The sequence below is a fragment of the Cetorhinus maximus genome, chromosome 7 (genome assembly GCF_964194155.1).
Source record: "Cetorhinus maximus chromosome 7, sCetMax3.hap1.1, whole genome shotgun sequence".
Classification (NCBI taxonomy): Eukaryota; Metazoa; Chordata; class Chondrichthyes; order Lamniformes; family Cetorhinidae; genus Cetorhinus; species Cetorhinus maximus.
This window is the reverse complement of record NC_135885.1, coordinates 7,883,600-7,905,824: the sequence shown is the minus strand read 5'-3', so window position 1 is coordinate 7,905,824 and position 22,225 is coordinate 7,883,600. Positions and strand designations below refer to the sequence as shown.

General features: G+C 42.2%; 1 protein-coding gene across 1 annotated transcript in view; it reads right to left on the bottom strand.

The window, feature by feature from the left end:
- acer3 (alkaline ceramidase 3) overlaps window positions 1-22,225 on the bottom strand; it is a 202,575-nt gene that overhangs the window by 146,389 nt on the left and 33,961 nt on the right. The window contains exon 2 of the mRNA XM_078545041.1: window positions 10,590-10,700. Within this exon, the coding sequence (XP_078401167.1) occupies window positions 10,590-10,700 (111 nt within the window). The remainder of the gene's footprint in view (window positions 1-10,589; window positions 10,701-22,225) is intronic.

Below are 22,225 nucleotides of genomic sequence, written 5' to 3'. Positions count from 1 at the left end.
ATACTCCTTTGCCCACTCAAATTCCTCACCTTTCTTTAACAAACTTGTCAGTGGAGCCACTACAGTGCTGAAATTCAGAACGAACTTCCAATAAAATCCCACTCATGCCTATATACCGCAAAATTTCTCATTCGGTCTTAGTCACTGGAAAATCCAAAATAGCCTTTATCTTTGCTTCTCCATGCGCTACTTGGCCTTGCCCAACAATGTGACACAAATAAGTTACTTTTGCTTTGGCAAATTCACATTTTGCCAAGTGACCGAATTGGCTCTTTGTAACTGATCAAACAATTCGTTCAAGTGTTGTAAACGTCCCTCCCAGGTTTGGCTGAACACAACCAAATCATCAATATACACCACACAGTGACACAATCCTTCAATAACCTTGTTGGTTAATCTTTGAAAAGTTGCTGGTGAATTCTTCATTCCGAAAGGCATGACTTTGCATCCAGGGTTACAAAAGCCAATAATTCTTTAGCTGTATTGTTTAATGGAACTTGCCAATATCCCTTTAATAAATCAATTTTTGTAATGAACATTGTATTGAAAAGATTGGACAAGCAGATTTCTTACCATGGAATTGGATATGAATCCACCTTTGTTGCCTCATTAAATTTGCAATAATCAATCATCACTGCAGCCCATCCGGTTTTGGCACCATTACAATAGGTGAGCTCCAGCTACAGTGACTCAGTTCAATAATGTCATATTCCATCAAAACTTGATCTCTTCCCTCACTTGGGCTAATTTCTCTGGATATAGTTTGTAAGGATGTTGCTTTATGTATGACGCATTCCCTACATTATCATGTATGGCCAAAGATGTTTTCCCTGGCCTATTCACACAAGTCGATTCATGAGTTGGTAATAGATTTCATAAGTCAACTTGACAGTTTGTGGAAGATAGCTTAATACTACAACTAATTTTTTAAGCACTTGCATATTATCCAAACTGATTGCTGGAAAGTCAATTTTAGAATTTGACTTCTGATTCATTCTCAGGGTGTTCGATATTTTTATTTCACTCCCTACTTCTCTTACCACTGTAAATGCACTCTTATCCTGACTATCTTCCCTGTCATAATAATGCTTTAACATATCAACGTGACACACTCGCTGACTTTTCCTCCTGTCTAAAGTACTCACTACATAATTGACATCATTGAGTTTCTTTTTGATTTGATAAGGTCCAGTGAACCTTACTTTTAAAGGTTCACCAGAGACAGGTAACAATACTAACACCTTGCCTCCAGCAACAAAATTTCAAGCTTTGGCATTTTTACCTGCTCTAGCTTTTACCCTATTGTTGAGCGATTTTCACATGCTGTTTGGCCAACTCACACACTTTGGTTAATCTCTCCTGGAAATTTGGCACATAGGTCAAAAGTGTAGTCTCTGAGCTTTGGTTTATAAATTTTTCCTGAATTAATTTGAGGTCTTCTCACCTCATGCCCATATATCAGTTCAAAAAGACTGAATCCTGCTGATTCATTAGGTACAAACAATAAAAATGGAATTCCTTTATCCTAATCATTAGGACATTCCTGACAATAGGCTTTAATCATGGTCTTTAAAGTTTGATGCCATCTTTCTTATGCTCCTCGTGACTGCAGATGATACGCTGAAGATTTAAATTGTTTTTTCCCCCAAACTATTCATTATTTCTTTGAATATTTGAGACATAAAATTTGACCCTTGATCTGATTGCATTTCCTTGGGTAATCCAGATCTTGTAAAAAAAATTGGACCAACTTTTCCACTACCACTTTTGCCTTAATTTTCCCCAAAGGCACCACCTCAAGGAATCGTGTTGAAACATCCATAATTGTTACAAGATATTGGTTCCCACTTCGGGTTTTAGATAGGGGTTCTACACAGTCTATTAAGACTCTGCTAAATGATTCTTCAAAAGCAGGTATCGGAATTAAAGATACTGATTTAATTTATGATTGGAGTTTCCCCACTACCTGACATGTATGACAGGTCTGGCAGAATTTAACTACATCTTTATGTAATCCTGGCTAATAAAAGTGTATAATTATTTTAGCCTGCATTTTCCTAATACCTTAGTGGCCTGCCAATGGAATTGTGAGCCACTTGTAAAATTTCATTACGATACTCAGATGGAACTACCACCTGATGAACCTTTCATGGGGTGTGGGCATCGCTGACAAGGCCAACATTTGTTGCCCATCCCTAATTGCCCTTGAACTGAGTGGTTTGCTAGGGCCATTTAAGAGGGCAGTTAAGAGTCAACCAGGTTGCTTTGGGTCAGGAGTCACATGTACACCAGGTGAAGACAGCAGATTTCCTTTCCCAAAGGATATTAGTGAACCAGATGGGTTTTTACGACAATCGATGATAATTTCATGGTCACCATTACTGAGCCTAGCTTTCAATTCCAGATTTATTAACTGAATTCAAATTCCACCAGCTACCACAGTGGAATTTGAACCCATGTACCCAGTGTATTAGCCTGGGTCTCTGGAACACTGGGTCCAGCGACATTACCACTACACCACCATCTCCCCAAACTACCGCCCACTCCTCATCTGCTGGTATTTGAGGTGGTCTCCATTTCCTCATTAGCACTTTGCCTTTTAAACAATAACACTAAGGTATTGGTTCTAACTTAATCTTGAGTAGGCTGTTTGATACAGCTCTCTCAACTCAGGATCAACCTGTTGTGTTTCTAAAGATGAGCTAAACATGTCAGCCTATTTTTTTTAAACCTTCCTCCTTTTTGCTTAGGTTTTCAAAATATAGTGTCAGAAACTGAATTTCTCCTTCACTTCCCTTTTTCATAGATTCTGCCACCTACTGTCTAATTTTATGGGCCTGAGATCTAGTCACTACACTGTCAGGAAACAATCCAGGGTGTTCTTCCTGTAGCATCTCAGTTTCTTTCACTTCCACTGGCTGTTCCAAAGCCCTTGGTGAAGCTAATATCTTTGAGACAGCCAGGTCATTCCCCAAGATAAAATCAATTCCTGTTATAGGCATTTTATGCACTACTCCTACTGTAACCTCTTTGTTTACCAAATCACTCTTTAATCCAACTCTACATACTGGAACTGGTTTATAACATCCATGGAGACCTCCAATTAATGTGTTTTCCTTCATTAGCCCCCACTCCCCGAAGACAAATTGTATCAGCCAGCTTTCATGACTGACTTGCTCTATCGTCTTTCAATATCACTTTAGCTCTGAAGAGTTGTCATACAGACTCGAAACGTTAACTCTTGTTTGTCTCCCCACAGATGTTTTGATTTCAAATTTCTAGCACCCGCAGTATTTTGCTTTTATCTTTGTTGGTTTACCTCCTTGATTAGAAAAATAAAGGAATACCTCTCCTCTATAAACAAAATCTTTAAAACCTTCTGTAATTTGCTTTTCCAAATTTATTTAACTAGTCTGAGGAACTATCCTCTTTGGTAGATTCTGAGCCTTTACTGCGCACTTGCACTATGGATATTTTGTCACTTCTTTCCTTCCCTAACTTAATTTCTCCTAAAGATTCTTTAGGTGTCCCTATTTCTGTGATAGGTCTCCCAATTAATTTCCAGCAATTTGCTTTAGAATGTCCAGTTTTATTGTAATGGAAGCATACCATTTTCTTTACATCACTTTTAGGTTCAAGCCTATCTCCTTTATTATTTTGGCATCCTTCTATCTGTCCCCTAGAACTAGCACCTTTTCCATCACCAGGTTCCTCCAATTCTATTTCATACTTCTATTCCTCCAATTTCGCTGCTGATTCCCATATGACCATCCCCCCACATGGAACCGTTTGAGAGAGATATCATAGGTATCAGCCAAACTGCTACTTCTCGGATCTTTACTACTTGACATTTATTTAAATAAATCTTAATGGTCACTGGAATACTATTTCAGAATTCTTCCATAATCATAACTTCCCTCACATTCTCAATTTTTTTTTCTGAATTCAGTGATCGAAACCACTGATCCCACAGAATTTCTTTTTCCCTAGAAAATTCAACAAACGTCTGATTAGGCTTTTTCCTTATGGTCCTAAACTTTAATTGATAAGCTTTAGGGACAAGCTCAAATATTGAATATTGCCCTTTTAACCACTTTATCGTCTGCAGATTGCTCTTCTGACAGACTAGTGTACACATTCATAGCTATACCTAACAGGTCACTTTGTAACAATAAGGTCCAAACATCCTTTGGCCACTTCAACTTCACAGCTGTCTTTTCAAAGGAGGTGAAATTTCTATCAACTCCATCCTCTGTAAACTTAGACACTAAATAAAGATTTTTAGTTAAATCTTCAATGGAATCAGAATCATCCTCTGAATCATTATCTCTCCTTTCTTCCTTTATTCTAAGCTTTTTTCTGGCCAATGATTTCTTTCTCTCTTTGAAGCTTGAGCTCTTGCATTTCCATTTCTTTTTCTATTTCAAGTTTTCTCATTTCCATTTCTTTTTCAAGTTCAAGCTTCTGCTTTTCTCCATCTCCTTCTATCTCAAGCTCCTTCATTTGCAACTGATTTTAGCCAACTCTAGCCGTGAGACACCAATGTCAGGTTTCTCTTCTTTTAATTATAAATTCTAGGTAATTACTTTATCCGTATAATCCTTGAGAGATCCTGCTTTTATTTCTACTTTCAATTTATTTGTTAATTCCTTTGGTATAGCCTTAGTCAAGGGTTTCAACTAAACCACTGTTACATTTCCTACTGCCAGAAAACTTAGCAATAGTCCAAGCCATTGTTGAGTTCCAACCAGCGTAATATACTTAACAGCAAATCCTGCTCCTACAACCAGCATCTCCACATACTCGTTTCTTTAAGGATTCACAGATTCCACAAATTTAAGGGTTTTTGATCCCTCAAGAGCCCCCACTTTGTTACGATCCTAACTGATGTTAACGCTGGACAAGTCAGATCCCAGAATTAAACCTAGGTTGATAGGCCTGAACTTTTTAGAAACCTTGGAGGTAAGTTACTGAACAAATTCACAGGAGTCTGCTGATGAACTTTTAACACAAAGAATAAAATATTCATTAAACAAGAAAAATATTGCAGCAGACAAAACGGTTAGCAAGATCTCAATACAAGCACAAGAAGATGATTCAATTTTCCAATATTCCTTTACCCAGCAATATCTTTATAGATACATAAGCCAATGAAGAGTTTCCATTAGCTTGACACAAAGGCTCCTTGATTAGGACTTGCACATGTGCAAATGGTTTTCTTCCGTTGAATTCTTGAGCATTCACTTGATGCTTCTTACCCGACTCCTATCTCTCCCCAAAACACCTAAAACCACATTCTAAACTCACTACTGCTTCAACTGCAGAGCAAACACATGAACTCCCTAAACTCAGTCTCCCAGTAGCCTTGTACCTTTTCTTATCAGAGAGCTTAAAATTCCTGTCTTCTCTCTCTGACACATACTGATTGAACTGCCTCTCAGCTCCTGTCCTTATGTGTGTCACTCGAGCACTGTAGCCACACAACAGTAAGGCTTTTCTACTTTGCTTTTAAATCCCTGGACCCTCAACCCATCTCCTGAACTTCAGGGGTTGTAATATGACTAACCTTTCAGCCACAAGTCCATCCAGGCTTCTAGGCACCAAGGTTCATACCAAATCTACATGAAACTGAATACATTCCTTAACACAAAAATACACATACATATATTCAACTTAAAAACTATGTATTCTTCATCACATTAAAAACACTTCGAAAACCACTGAAAAAACTGGGTACACAATACCTGTAGAAGCCAAGCATTTCAACAGCTACATCTTTGGATTTTTTATACATATATTTTGTTTTAAATAAAAAATTTCTTGCCACTTAGCTAAGGGGAAAGCACGTAAATTCTTGGTACATAGCAAGTTCTTGTAGGTTTGTCAGTTTGGTTCAGTAGGTGGCATTCTCTCCTCTCAACATATAAATCCGAGCCAACTCTGCGACATTGTACCAAACGTAAACAGAGATACGGTTCTCAAGAGAATGCCGAGGACCTGCCACCTGTTCAAGCTGCTGTTAAAGCTATACCGGGTGGGTTAGAGGATTAGGATTCTGGAAGGATGAGATAAAATAGGCAGGGGCAGATTTACAATGAAACACACTGTGCTGTGGCACGGGGCCCCAAACGACGGGGCCCTGCAAAAGCCTATTGCGGTTATTAATTCATATTAATCCTGCATTTCCTAAACTTTTGAAATAAAATTGTTGCACTATTCAGACAATAAAGTTCTTGGAAAATGTATTTCAAAGTAGATAACCACCATTCCATGGATAAAAATGTGCAAATGTCAGCCAGCCTATTTTCTCTTTCAAGCTTCACATGCTTGTGTTCATCCCATTTTGGCATTTTAATTTCGAGGGTCTGCTCTCCACCTTATGCAGTGGTTAAGCCGCTAACAGTGCTTGCAATTTTCCTAAAGAATACCAGGGCGCCATCTCCATCCCACATGTCTAAGTGATCAGGAGAAATTCTTAAAACCCTATTTCACATCATAAGGGTCGTATTTAGTGAACAGGCCCAGTATACAGTGGTCATTTTGCTAATGCCACCAAGCCACTTGGGCTATAAAAGCACACCTTAGCAATCACACCTGTACAATCCATTTTATTGCAAATAATGATGGAATCTAATTCATTTGGAACATAACTCAAACCCATTGATTGAGAATTGCAGCGAGGCCGATTGTTTTGAGAATAGTATAGGCACTTTGCTCTCTCTGATGACCTTAGAATCTAACTTGCCTGGCTGAAGCTTAAGGCTGGGCTAAACTAACCATCTGTCATTCAATTAACATTTCAAGGCAGCTGAACAGTAACCAGGAGGGTAAGTGACCCCAGGACAACCCCAATTGTGCCAGAGAAAGGCGACAAAGTTCAAATGTTAAACACCTGGCACTTACAAAGTTTGGACTGCCTCGGACATTTGCCTACGTAAAGCTTGCATCAAGTGCTCTGAGGAAGCATCTCCCAGATTTCAATTTAAAGATGTTGATATGGTTACACTGGCATCCCACCGCCCCCCCACCCCCACCACCCCACCACTTGCCAATGTCATGTTTAAAGTTAATTCAGCTCTTCTGGAGATGGGAGTGGACTTGAGCAAAACCAAACTGATGCTGCATTTGCAAACTTAAAAAAGGAAACACCGAGTAAAGTGGTTATTTTTGGGACTGGGTCCTGTGTGTGATGGGAAAGACAGGGGCCCGGGGTGGTCTCGGCAACATCTTTTCCTCTGATCAGCTACAAAAACATACCCGAATAAAACACCTGTCAGGTGCAATCGCTTTACTGACAAATGATCATTTCGCAAAGTCCCCGTCAAACGTTCACAAAGGAAATAGTAAGACTCCACTATTCCACCAGGAAACCGACGCTTGGGAAAGTAAATTTGAAAGGAGATTGAAATGTTCAGAAATGATATAAACAAATAGCAAGGAATTGGTCCTTTTCCAACCTGGTTGCTGCAGCAATTATATCTCCCCCTTTTTTTTTTGATAAATCCCTCTCCTCCCACATACACACTCTGATACAAGGCATGCTACTTGCAAACAAGCCTAGAGCAGACCGCTAGGGGCACACAGTGAGCCAACACACTTTACACAAGAGTGAAGTCTGTTTGCTCCTTTGCCCATGATCGCCAATGCAAGTAGGGAGCTTTCCCACTGGTTGTTTGAATGAATAGCCAGGAATACAGGTTAAAGGTGTCAGTGGTGGCTCCGGTGCTAGCAGTCTGACCTCTGGGTCAGATGGTTGAAGAAGAGCAAGGTGAGTTACCCTTGGTGTCCTGGCAAATATTTATCCCGCAATCAACATCACAGAACACAGATTCTGGTCATTATCACATTGTTTGTGGGAGCTTACTGGGTGCAAACTGGCTATGGCATTTCCCACTTTCCCACTTCTAAAGTACTTCATTGGCTGTACAGCTTTGAGACTTCTGGTGGTCGCGAAAGGCGCTATATAATTGCAAGTCTTTAAATTTTGGTATGGCAATGAGGTAGTTTTAAATGTACCAGCCCACCATGTTGGGGCAGGAGGAATTGTAGCCCACCCACACGCTTACAGCTAGCTTCTTACCTCAATAATGCCATGTTAAAAACTTAATGACAGGAAATAGATAGAAACAGATTCGCTTGGCACTGCTCTGGGCTACATCCTATCAGCTGGTTTCATAGTCATTTCTTCAGAATCATCCCTTGGCTCGCACTCCAGATATCGTATCCAACACAGAGATACACCAGAAACTGGATTAGAAAATGCCCCGTGGTCGGATGTTGTTAGGGAAGGTGCAGAGCAGCCCCAGAGCCTCACTCCACTCCAAGCAAGCTTTGATGGAGGAGTTTCAGTAAAATCTCGGCCAGTTTGGTCAGGGGTTTTGAAACATTGGCCTCGAGCCAAGTTTTAATTTGATTTTAAATTAAATGATTGTAACGCGGGTTGAAACCACAACAGCAGCTCATGCTCTTCCACTGAGCAACGCTGTTATGAGATTTTCCAGTGAGTGATGAGATATTTGTAAAGTGCAACGTTTCTCAGGCCTCTTAGGCAACAGATGTGTTGTCAGTGCTATTTTGCCACGGTAAACTGTTGACACCGGAACAGGGCTCCAGTCTGCTGTCTCCGTCTCTGAACAAAATTATACCAATAGACTGACATATCAACATTTGAGTGGGCATCTAGTCAGCTTCCCTCTCCTACTTGCAGACGCTCTCTCTCCCTCTCTCTCTCTCTCTCTCTCTCTCTCTATGTATAATCTGTCCTTGGTTTTTGGCTTTTCTCGTCAGCAAGTTCATGTTTGCTCGCCTTGCGCCGCAATATTTACCGCCTTTACCATCATTCAGGCAAGAGGTAAGCTTGGATTTCAACAAGGCAATTATTCATACAAGCATATTTTTACGAGTGAAAAAGCACTGATAAATTTGTGTATTTTCTTGGCTTCGCCTTTCGGGTCTTGGTGGTGGGGGGGCAAAAATGAAGCTGAGCACAGGGCCCCACTAACTATAAATCTGTCACTGAAAATAGAGCAAAGGGCTGCCTTCTTCTAAACTGATCCGATTTAAATTTAACTTCATGTATACCTGAATTCTCTGCACAAAAGATAACTTCCAATTCAGTTGGTGGACTAACATTCCTGTAATGGTTCAATCGTCCATTTAATCTTTTTCACATCTTGCACTAAACCACAAATATTAACAGAGAGGAGGGGCTCATCTAAAATACACACACATAAAAAGTTCCAAAAATGGAGCTAAACTGTAAAAACACTCCCTCTGCTAAACACTCACTCCTAATATGAAATAGGTCTGTGGATAAACACATCTTGTGGCGAGGAACACAGAAAATACAGGCCACAAAAGCTCTCGGGATTGATCTTTAATCTGTGCTATTAGCTGACTTCTGCCACGCTTCTCGTGAGACAGCTAAAACTGCCTTCAGCATTCCAAGCGTGCAGACAAACAGGAATCTCTACAGTTCGGCACTTGATTTTTTTTGTCCAAGGTCCCTTTGGGGAGTATAAATCTGTGGGCATGCAGTTTAGGTCAAAACCCAGGAGGTTATGTCAACACAGGACCTGACCTGGATATCATGGTCTCTGCGCCTGGGTAATCTGTCAATGCTCACTGCTATAAGGCAGTGCCCTGGCTAATATTTATTCTTCAATCAACTTAAAAGAAACAAATTGCCCAGTCATTATTACATTGCTATTTGTGAGAAATTATTGTTCAAACTGTCTGCCACGTTTCTTACATTAAAATGGTGACTATACTTCAAAAGTAACTCATTGGCTGTAAAGTTCTTCAAGATGTCCTGAGGTCATGAAGGCACTATATAAATGAAAGTTGGTATTTGTCTGTTTCTTTCACAACTCTCACAGGACACTTCGTTATTTTTGGCAATAGACCAGACACCCTTGATTTAGCAAGGTTCCTCTTCCCTCCCGCAAGTTTCATGTCTGTATGAATGATTTTCTCCTGGTTTCCCAATGATCTGTGTGGGCTAAACTGGTCCCAGAATCAACCACAGACTCCTGCAGGCCCTCGCCACCAGTAAGAATGCCATGAGGCACACAATAGAAATAATATTTTTGGTCATTTTTAGGATCATTTTCTTGGACAGTCAGGAGAAAGGTTCAAGCAGAAAGACACCGAGCATAGCTGTTCCAAGCCAGCTCTTTCAGTGCCATCAATATAAAAATATAAACTTTTTTCTTTAAAAACTGAAGGCACAAAAGATTGTGGTCCGTGGATTTAAAATGTACCTCTGTGATTTATGAAAGTCATCAATGCCAGTCTGGGTAGTGAATTAAAATAGTATTTTTTCACCCAAGAATGAAGATATATGGGGCACTGGGGGACAGGAAATAGAGCAGAGAGGGGTAAAAAGGGCAATTCACAGAGTACTCAATATTAATATTGGGAGCAAGTTGCAAAAAAGATGTTTCATGCCCCAGCATTGATATTCCTCAGTGCTAAGCACCTGCAGGAAATACAAAATTTAAAATATGCAAAACATAACATTTTCAATTTTAACACCAAACATCTCAAATGGGAAGAGAACCAACATTTTAAATATGTGAAGAACATACCTGCAAGACCCAAAAATGCAGCTAAGTAGCGGGTTTCAAGGCCATCTTTTACAGTCTGAATCGCACCATAGATGGGAGGTAGAATCATAATCAGGTTACTTACTGTATTCCCTGCAGAATGAAAAAGAGAGAGAGTGAGGGTTAGTGCCAAGCACCCAACAACTGCTGCAGTGTTTGGTCTGCACATAAAGTACAGCTGAATTCGGTGTATAAATACATTGGGGTTTAACTACATATCTGGCCAACAATTTCTACAAGTGATTTAGAAAGCTTCTCTGGCAATATAACAACTTTAACAAACCAAGTAGCTGAGCCACACAAACCAGGAGGGCTATAGTCCATGCTAAGTGACTGAGTGAGCTGACCTCAGCCAGGATGGCAGAGATACTAGACCTAACTTCAGTATATTGTTTGTTTCATTTGATCTACTCGGAATAATGTCATGACATCTTCAATTTCCACCTGAACCACTGGAACAGGCCTCAGGATTTTTGTGTGTGCTCCTCTTAATTTTTCTTTATTCATTCATGGGATGTGGGCTTTGCTAGCTGGGCCAGCATTTATTGCCCATTAGTAGTTGCGCTTGAGAAGGTGGTGGTGAGCTTCCTCCTTGAACCGCTGCAGTCCACACGGTGTAGGTGCACCCACAATGCAGTTAGGAAGGAAGTTCCAGGATTTTGACCCAACGACAGTGAAAGAATGGCGACATATTTCCAAGTCAGGATGGTGAGTGACTTGGAAGGGAACTTCCAGATGGTGGTGTTCCCATCTATCTGCTGCCCTTGTCATTCTAGGTGGGTTTAGTCGTGGGTTTGGAAGGTGCTGTCGAAGGAGCCTTGGTGATTTCCTGCAGTGCATCTTGTAGACGGTAAGCACTGTTGCTACTATGCGCCGGTGTTGGTAAGAGTGAATGTTTGTGGATGTGGTGCCAATCAAGCAGGCTGCTTTGTCCTGGATGGTGTCAAGCTTCTTGGGTGTTGTGGGAGCTGCACCCATCCAGGCAAGTAGGGAGTATTCCATCACACTCCTGGCTTGTGACTAGTAGATAGTGGACAGGTTTTGGGGAGGGTACCCTGAGGAACTTATGTGGTGATGTCTTGGAGCTTTGTCCTAGGTATGACTCCAACCAGCGGAGGGTTTCCCCCCTGATTCCCATGAGCTCCAGTTTTGTTAGGGCTCCTTGATGCCACACTCAGTCAAATGCAGCCTAGATGTCAAGGGCAGTCACTCTCACCTCTGGAGTTCAGCTCTTTTGTCCATGTTTGAACCAAGGCTGCAATAAGATCAGGAACTGAGTAGCCCTGGTGGAACCCAAACTGGGCGTCAGTGAGCAGGTTATTGCTAAGCAAGTGCCACTTGATAGCACTGTTGATGACCCCTTCCATTACTTCACTGATGATCAAGAGTGGACTGATGTGGTGGTCATTGTCCGGGTTCGATTTGTCCTGCTTTTTGTGTACAGGACATACCTGGGCAATTTTTCACATAGCCGGGTAGATGCCAGTGTTGTAGCTGTACTGGAACAGCTTGGCTAGGGACACGGCAAGTTCTGGAACACAAGTCTTCAGTACTATCGCCGGAATATTGTCAGGGCCCATAGCCTTTGCAGTATCCAGTGCCTTCAGCTGTTTCTTGATATCACATGGAGTGAATCGAATTGGCCGAAGACTGCCATCTATAATGCTGGGGAACTCCAGAGGAGGCCGAGATGGATCATCCACTTGGCACTTCTGGCCGAAGATTGCAGCAAATGCTACAATCTTTTGCACTGATGTGCTGGGCTCCTCCATCATTGAGGATGGGGATATTGGTGGAGCATCTTCCTCCAGTGAGTTGTTTAATTGTCCACCACCATTCACGACTGGATGTGGCAGGACTGCAGAGCGTAGATCTGATCCGTTGGTTGCGGGATTGCTTAGCCCTGTCTATCACTTGCTGCCTATGCTGTTTGGCACGCAAGTAGTCCTGTGTTATAGCTTCACCAGGCTGACACCTCATTTTTAGGCATACCTGGTGCTGCTCTTGGTATGCCCTCCAGGGTTGACCCCTGGCTTGATGGTAATGGTAGAGTGGGGGATATGCCGGGCCATGAGGTTACAGGTTGTGTTTGAGTACAATTCTGCTGCTGATGGCCCACAGCGCCTCATGGATGTCCCGTCTTCAGTTACTAGATCTGTTCGAAATCTATCCCATATAGCACAGTGGTATTGCCACACAGCACGATGGAGGGTACCCTCAATGTGAAGGCGGGACTTCGTCTCCACAATGACGGTGCGGTGGTCACTCCTACCGATACTGTCATGGACAGATGCATCTGCTGCAGGCAGGTTGGTGAGGATGAGGCCAAGTATGTGGAAGACAGCTTGAATGCATGTGGTGACTCAGGGGAGAGGAACATCAGAAGGAGAGTTTGAAACCCTGGAGCTGAACCCTTGCAGAAGGCATCTGAGAAAAAGCATGAGTTTGGGAAAAGATTCCAAGGCAAGGTCTTGGAGAGTGGAAATTGGAAACCGTGTGAAAGATGGAGTGTAATGAGGCCAGTTGCCTCACAGTGTCACAATCTCGGGGAGCGGGGGGGGCAGGGAATTGCAAAGAGAACCAGAGCATCTGGTTGAGTTGGCATCTGTCACTTGGTTTCAGGGTGTGGTGTGTCTGACCATAGGGCATCTATTGGCTTACATGGACTATGCACTTATTATGAGCATTAAAGTATAAGATTGCTTTTGTAACTTGTTTTATCTTTACAGATCTGTACATATCTGTAAAAGTATGGTTGTGGATGAATCAACATTGTATTATAGTTCATCTTTTCTTGCTGAATATATGTTTTATTCTTTTGTTAAAAGTTCATTAGCTGACTCCTGTGACTCTGTTCAGTAGCTACTCTCCACGTATCTAAGCAAACAAATAAAATTAGGATCTATCAAGCTGGGTTCCACCCAGGGATCAGGCTTGTCTAGGGGTAATCTCAGCTGGGGATCATAACAAAGAAGTCACATATAAGGCAGGCTGATTCAGGATAGCAGATTTCCTTCCCTAAAAATGGCCTCAGTGAGTCAGTTGAGTTTTTACGATAATCCAGCAGCTTCACGGTCACCTTTATTGAGGCCAACGTTCCCATTGAGCTGCACGGGCACAAGGCCACGCAACAGCCTGAAAGGTACCGTGAAGGCCTTGTTCAGTGACAAAGGGCCCACATGATGACTAAATTTTTAAGGCAAACATTGAGGTCAGCTTCAAGATTTGTTTATTTTTAAAACCGAATTTGAAGCCTTCAAATGGCTGTGGTGGGATCTGAAAATCTGGATCATTAGTCCAGGCCTCTAGATCGCTAGTCTAGCAACATCACCGCTACGCTACATAACTCGTTTATCACTGGAGGATGGATGGAACAGCACAGCATTCTCTCAATCCTGCAATAAACGATCACCATAGACTGAACACAAACCCTCAAAGTAGAACTTGAGCCCACGAGTGTTTAACTCCATGATAAGGAAGCTACCATTGGCCAGTAAGCACAGAACATCACAAGGCAATGTTGTGACTCAACTATTTATTTGCACAATCTGCAACACATTGTATAACAATAAGATTTATCTATCAATCAGTTCTGGTCAATGGGCACAGATAATGATTCAATAAAAATTGCAGCACTTGAAGGCTGTCAGTTTTTTTTAAAAAACATTACCTCCTGTTGCGTAGCATTCTGCAGGTAAGTGAGAAAAAAAACTGCGCTACAGAAAGGACTGTGCCACTACAGCTTCTAATGCATAATAAGTTCTAACTTTCACTTGTTTGAAGCATGGTGTACTTTTAATTTTGTTTGTAGCTTTAAAAATGTAACCAAAGAGAATACAAACTCCTCCTTTCCATCATTTACAGGGCTCAAGCCAAGCATGTAATGGAGCACTCACCACCTTCCTGATGAGTGCAGCTGCCCACGGGACCCACAGGATGCAACTCACCAAGCTTAATTCGCCAGCATTTCATAGCCCGGAAACCCCTACCAACAAGAAGGACAAGAGCAAAAGATCATGGCAGGGAGCTTGCAGATAATGGTACTCCCATGTCATGTACCATCCCAATTTGAATGGACCTTAGATAATCACTGGGTCAAAATCCTAGATTTCCTACTCATCACCATAAGAACAAAGTGAGACTACTGAGGCTATAAAGTAGCTTGTTGAAGTTAGGTCAATTGAAAATTTTAAAAGGGAAGTTGGTAATTTTTGTCAGCAAGAATATTAAGAAATAGAGTTGAGATACAGGTCAGCCATGATCTAATTGAATGATGAAACAACTAGAGGGCCTACATCTGCTCCGATGTGCCTGGGCAAGGACCGAATTAGCTCAAGGGGAAGGCCCACCAATACCCGCTTTGAGAAAAAGAGGAATGAACAATTGTGATCTTTCCTGGGTTACCCATGCCCTGAAAATATACAATAGTTATGATAGCACCTTTAATGTAGAAAAATATCCCATGGCATCAGGAAAAGAGAGATACCATCAGATAAGGTGACCAAAAGCTTGGTCAGAGAGTTGTGTTTTTTTTAATATGTTCATGGGATTTGGGAGTTGCTGGCTAGGCCAGCATTTATTGCCCATCCATAATTTTTTCTGAGTCGAGCACATTGCTGTGGGTCTGGAGTCACATGTAGGCCAGACCAGGTAAGATCTGGTCAATTGAAAATTTTAAAAGGGAGGTTGATAATACTCTTGCTGACAAAAATATTAAGAAATAGAGTTGAGATACGAGTCAGCCATGATCCAACTGAACAGTGAAACAGACTCGAGGGCCTACATCTGCTCCTATGTGCCTGGGCGAGAACTGAAATAGCTCAAAAAGGCCACCCGCTTTGAGAAAAAGGGGAATGAACAATTAATGTGACCTTTCCTGAAGAAGGAAGGTTTCCTTCCCTAAAGGACATTAGTGAATCAGATGGGTTTTTACAACAATCGGCAATGGTTTCATGGTCATCATTAGACTTTTTAATTCCAGATTTTTATTAAATTCAAATTTCACCATCTACCGTGGTGGGATTCAAACCCGGGTCCCCAGAGCATTATCCTGGGTCTCTGAAATAGTAATCTAGTGACAATACCGCTATGCCACCACCTCTCTCCTGTTCAAAGGAGACAATGCAAAGAAGCTATTGGAGACGAAGATAAGACTTGCTGGTGAGTACCATGCCACTACCCTAGTTTGGGCAGTGTCTTGAGGTAACAAAGAGGCAATAAGAAGGATTTCAGAGGATTCCAATTGAGGTTACATCATTTCTAAAGCATAAAACAGCATCAAGGCAAAAATGTTCCTAAAATCTTCTGAAGATTAAACCACTAATCCAACCAATTAAGTAAATATTGTTTCACTTGCAACTGCGAGACTGCAGGCCTAACCACCACTGACATACTTAAAGTCAATGTAGCTTGCTGCAGTCACAACAACCATCAAAAGAGGAGTTTCGCCAGTGCTCCAAGCAGCAGCAGCCTCCCCAACATCCAATACAAATCCCGCCATTGGAAGGCCAAGGAAGGTGGACAGAAGGCTTCACTTTCAAGCAACAGGGTCTACAGATTAGTTTGTCTTCCTAAACCTCATTCTAGGGATGTGGGTGTTGCTGACATGTCTGGCATTTATTGTCCATCCCTAGCTGTCATGAAAAGGGTGGTGTGGTGGCCGCCTTCTTGAACCATTGGCTGCTGTTTGCTAGGCTGCTATAGATGGCAGTTAAGAGGACACCATGCCGATGTTAATGTGGGACTGGGTCACATAGAGGACACATTTGATAAACAAAGGAGGCTTTCTTCCCTAAAGAACATTGTTGAACAGTTGGATCTGACATCTTCTTGGTCAATTTTACTTATATCAACTTTTAGTTCCAGATTTTCTCAAACTTCCATGATGGGGTTTGAATTTATGTCCACTAGGTTATTAATCCAGGCCTCAGATTACCCATACAGTTACAACCACAACATTACATGCAATGTCTTCTGCTCAGATGCTATGAAGACTATCCCCAGATGAGTTTCCACATCTATCTCCATCAAGACGATAGATACAGTACCACCCCACGTTACTGGGCTCCATTGGTCTTCTAGCAGATTAATGTGTACTATTCCTAGAAACAATTCAACACATTCTGGTCTACTGTGTGTTTCTCCTCCTCCACCCTTCCTTCAAAAGCCTCCTGAAAATCTACATATTCAAACCAGCATCCAGTTATTTCCACACCTACTCCAACAATACAACTTGCATTTATACAGCAACTTTAATGTAGGAAAGTATCTCAAAGCATTTCACAAGAGCATTGTCAGATAAAATTTGATTGAGCCACAGATGGAGATATTAAGACTGAAAAGCAAAAGCTTGGTCAAAGAGACAGAATTAAGGAGAGTCTTAAAAAAGAGAGGTGGGGAGCTTTAGGGAAGGGATTCCAGAGCTTAGGGCCAGGCAGCTGGAGGACAGCTACCTAGTGGAGCAATGAAGACTGAAGACACTCAAGAGGCCAGAGGTGAGAATTAGGGGAGTGTAGAGTTCGTGGAGAGTTATAGGGCGATAGGATATCACAGAGATAGGGAGGGGTGAAGCCAATGAGGGTTTTAAAAAGCATTTTTTTTAAAGACATTGTTGCTGGACCAGGAGCCAATTCTCTAAATTGAGTGCAGCATCTAGTTTATGTCTTGAAAATGAAACAAATTTCTTTAAAACAGCATCATGGAATCCGTGGATTCAAAGCTTGTATTTTTTTGAGACAGACCCAAATTGAAAAGAGAAACTGACCCTTCCAATATCTAAGAAAGCTGAGGCAGAATTGGAGATTGGAAACCAAAATTCTGGGGAGGCTGGATCTCCCCAGGATATCCAAAAAGGATATAAAAGGACAGAGCCATCACAGTTCAGATGCTGATTCCAGTGGTGCAGTACAGGCAGGCTGAAGAAGACAGAGGCTAGATCCAGGAGGTGAGAATACAGCAAATATACAGCTATTGCAGATCTTTCTGTTACTTGAAGATAACATTGGTGGATCTACATCAACCAGACCATTATAAGCAAAGTCGAGGAGGTTCTGCAGACATATAGGCTGGATGGACTGATAAACCAATTAGTAAGATCTGTCTTAGCTGTATCTGCCATTTAATGTAATTTATAGTTTATAAACAGCTACAATTTGCCTGTTAATTCATGTTTAGCTTAAGTTGATTCTGGGTTTTAGAATTTGGTGGTTAGCCAAGATAGTAATTACCATTTGCTTTGTTTGACTCTTGCATAGTAAAAATTATTTTGGTTTAAACTGTGGAATCTTGTGGCTTCATCCTTTCAGTAAATCACTGGAATTTCAGTTTTCTTCTTTTTCTTTCTTTCGTGATAGAGTTTTTGCTTTTCTTTATCTCTTTCCCATTCAACCTGCTTCAACTGTAACTGAATCCTAGCTAACTCAATCTGCGATTTACCTTAGTCAGGCTTTTCTTCTTTGCATTCCAAATGTTGTGCTATTGCTCCAATTACTTTTGCTTTTTTAGACCCAGCTCTTATCTCTAATTCAGCTTTTCAGCTAGTGCTATTAACCTAACCTTTGTTAATTGTTGCAAGTCTTCCCTCTCCATAAAAGTTAGCAGTTGCCAAAACCATTCTGTTTTCCAATAGGTAGAGTAAAATTCACCCTGAAATCCTACTAACCTATGAAAACCTACTAACCTAAACATTAGTAAATCCCACAAAGAGCCCCCAATTTTGTAACAACCTCAGTCAAGACTTCTTAAAAATGTAGAAGAAATCTGAAATCCCAGTGAATTACTGAAGGAACGAAACCACAAGATTCCAGGGTTTAAACCAAACGAATTTTTCCTACACAACAGTCAAACAAAGCTAACAAAAGCCACTAAATACCATCTTAGGTAACAACCTATATTCTAAAACCTTGAATCAACTTAAGTTAAACATGAATTAACAGGCAAATTGCTGGCAATTCTAAACTGTAATTGGCAGATACGACTAAGAAAGGTCTTAGGAATTAGCATAGCAGTCCACTCAGCAGATATATCACCAACCTCAGTCATAAAGTTTTTCAAAACTCTATCTTCCTCACACAGCATTTCAATTCCTTCTCATCCAGGTTTGAGCCTCATCACCAACCGACAGCAGGACGTAATCAACCCGAGTTCCACGGGCTCGGTCTTCACCAAACATGGCACATGTCTATAGAACTCCTCAACTATGCTTATGACACTCTGAACGACATAGATTTTTTTATTCATTCTAGGGACGTGGGCTTCGCTGTCTAGGCCAACATTTTTTGCCCATCCCTAGTTGCCCTTGAGAAGGTGGTGGTGAGCTGCCTTCTTGAACCGCTGCAGTCCATGTGGTGTAGGTACACCCACAGTGCTGTTCGGGAGGGAGTACCAGGATTTTGACCCAGCATCAGTGAAGGAACGACGATATATTTCCAAGTCAGGACAGTGAGTGACTTAGAAGGAACTTCCAGGTGGTGGTGTTCCCATATACCTGCTGCCCTTGTCCTTCTAGATGGTAGTGGTCATGGGTTTGGAAGGTGCTGTCTAAGGAGCCTTGGGGAGTTTCTGCAGTGCATCTTGTAGATGGTACACACTGCTGTTACTGTGCATCAGCAGTGGAGGGAGTGTTAATGATATGTTGATAGTGGGTGTTTCAACAATGGTAATGCCATTGAGTGTCAAGGGGCGATGGTTAGATTCTCCCTTGTTGGAGATGGTCATTGCCTGGCACAAATGTTACTTGCCACTTGTCAGCCCAAGCCTGGATATTGTCCAGGTCTTGCTGCATTTGGGCATGGACTGCTTCAGTATCTCAGGAGTCACGAATGGTGCTGAACATTGCACAGTGAACATCCCTACTACTGAGCTTATGATGGAAAGAAGGTCATTGATGAAGCAGCTGAAGATGGTTGGGCCAAGGACACTACCTTGAGGAATTCGTGCAGTGATGTCCTAGAGCTGAGATGACTGACCTCCAAAAACCACAACCATCTTCCTTTGTGTTAGGTATGACTCCAACCAGCGGAGTTTTCCCCGATTCCCATTGACTCCAGTTTTGCTAGGGCTCCTTGATGCCACACTCGGTCAGATGCGGCCTTGATGTCAAGGGCAATCACTCTTGCCTCACCTTGGGAGTTCAGCTCTTTTGTCCATGTTTGAACCGAGGCTGTAACGAGATCAAGAGCTGAGCGGCCCTGGCGGAACCCAAACTGAGTGTCAGTGAGTAGGTTATTTTTAAGCAAGTGCCGCTTGATAGCACTGTTGATGACCCCTTCCATCACTTTACTGATGATCAAGAGTGGACTGATGTGGCGCTGCTTGTCCTGCTTTTTGCATGTCTGGGTGGTGTTCCACATTACCAGTGTTGTAGCTGTACTGGAACAGCTTTGCTAGTGTCACGGCAAGTTCTGGAGCACAAATCTTCAGTACCTTTGCCGGAATATTATCAGGGCCCATAGCCCTTGCAGTATTCAGTGCCTTCAGCTGTTTCTTGATATCATGTGGAGTGAATCGAATTGGCTGAGGACTAACATCAGTGATGCTGGGGACCTCCGGTGGAGGCTGAGATGGATCATCCATCAGCACTTCTGGCTGAAGATTGTAGCAAGTGCTTCAGCCTTATCTTTTGCATTGACGTGCTGGCAGCTACGTCCTTTAGGACTTGACCAGCTCCGTCAGCAGATGTGCTACCGAGCCACTTTTGGTAATGGACATTGAAGTTCCCCACTCAGTACATTCTGCGCCCTTTCCACCCTCAGTGCTTCCTCCAAGTCGTGTTGAACATGGAGGAGCACAGATTCATCAGCTGAGTGGGGGGGGATATGTGGTAATCAGCAGGAGGTTTCCTTTCCCATGTTTGACCTGATGCCATGAGACTTCATGAGGTCCAGAGCCTATGCTGAGGACTCCCAGGGCAACTCCCTCCTGACTAGAGTCAGGATAGATACCATTGTGCCGACACCTCTGCTGAGTCTGTCCTGCCGGTGGGACAGGATATACCCAGGGGTGGTGTCTGTAAGGCATGATTCCACGAGTATAACTATGTCAGGCTGTTGCTTGATTAACCTGTGAGACAGCTCTTCCAATTTTGGCACAAGCCCCCAGATGTTAGTAAGGAGGACTTTGCAGGGTTGACAGGGCTGGGTTTGCCATTGTCGTTTCCTGTGCCTAGCTCGATGCCAGGTGGTCCGTCCGGTTTCAGTCCTCAGACTTTTCAGCGGTTTGATACAACTGAGTGGCTTGCTAGGCCATTTCAGAGGGTATTTAAGAGTCAACCACATTGCTGTGGATCTGGAGTCGCATGTCGGCCAGACCAGGTGAGAATGGCAGATTTCTTTTCCTTAAAGGACATCAGCGAACCAGATGGGTTTTTACGACAATCAACAATGGTTTCATGGTCATCATTAGACTTTTAATTCCAGGTTTTTATTGAATTCAAATTTCACCATCAGTTGTGGTCGGATTTGAACCTGGGTCCCCAGAGCATTACCCTGGGTCTCTGGATTACTAGTCCTGTGATGTTACCTTAAAGTAACAGAAACAGCTGCAGCAACAGTATGTCTGCCTACTCTCCGCTTCTGGGTCTAGCCTCTGTCTTCTTCAGCCTGCCTGTACTGCGTCACTGGAATCATCACCTGAGATCTGATGGCTCTGTGTCCTTTTACACCCCAGAAGTTTTGGTTTCCCAATCTGAGCCTTAGTTTACTTAGAACCTGGAAAGGTCCGTTTCCCTTTTCAAACAGATTTGCCTCAAAAAAAAATCCAAGCTTTGGAACCAGGGATTCCATCACTTCCTCTTAATCCAAAGCTGAGGCGAGATGTGAAAATTATTATTTTTAACTTTCTTTTTTAGAAGAAAAATGGTTGGTGCTAGAATCACTCTGCAGCAATTCCACGACTAACAGAAGCAATCCAAGACTCCAAAGGAGTTACTTTAACATTCCACACACACTTGAGTAGAAAGGAGAGAAGCACAGAATATTCACTGTTAATTTTCAGTCTGCCTCAAAACAAAGAATCAATTCCCTATTGTGGTGGTCCTGGTAATGAAAAGGAAATACAGGCAGAATACATTCAACTGACAGCTCAGGATCAGTCCAAGGTATACAAAATGTAAATGCATTGGAGCCACAAGCAGTCTGAAAAACTCTGCTATCCTGGTTACACTGCACAAATGTGCCAACTCTCAAAAACCTCCAATATGTTGGACACAGCTCAACTATGGCACAGCACTTTATACACAGCCTCCTTTATCATACACCAGTTTTCGTGAACTGTGTGCTGCCGTGAATAATCACTGCTTCTTTCTCTTCATAGACCTGCTAAACCCAGCCCACACTGAGGGGACTAAGGTTTCCTTCCTTTGCCAGCTTCAAGGGCCCTCTAGCATGTCATGGGTATGGATAAAAATGAACCAATATGGGAACAATGCTTTAGAGATTTGGAAATTAGAAAATAGAAACATCACATCGCACTATGGGGTGTTTTTCATAAGTTGCAGCCAAGGCACATTGTAAAGACAGTGCGTTGGTCAAAAATGCAAGTTTTAAGAAGGAAAGTTTAAAAGGAGGAAACAGAGGTAGAGGGGTGGAGAGGTTTAGGGAGGGAATTCCAGAGTTTAGGGT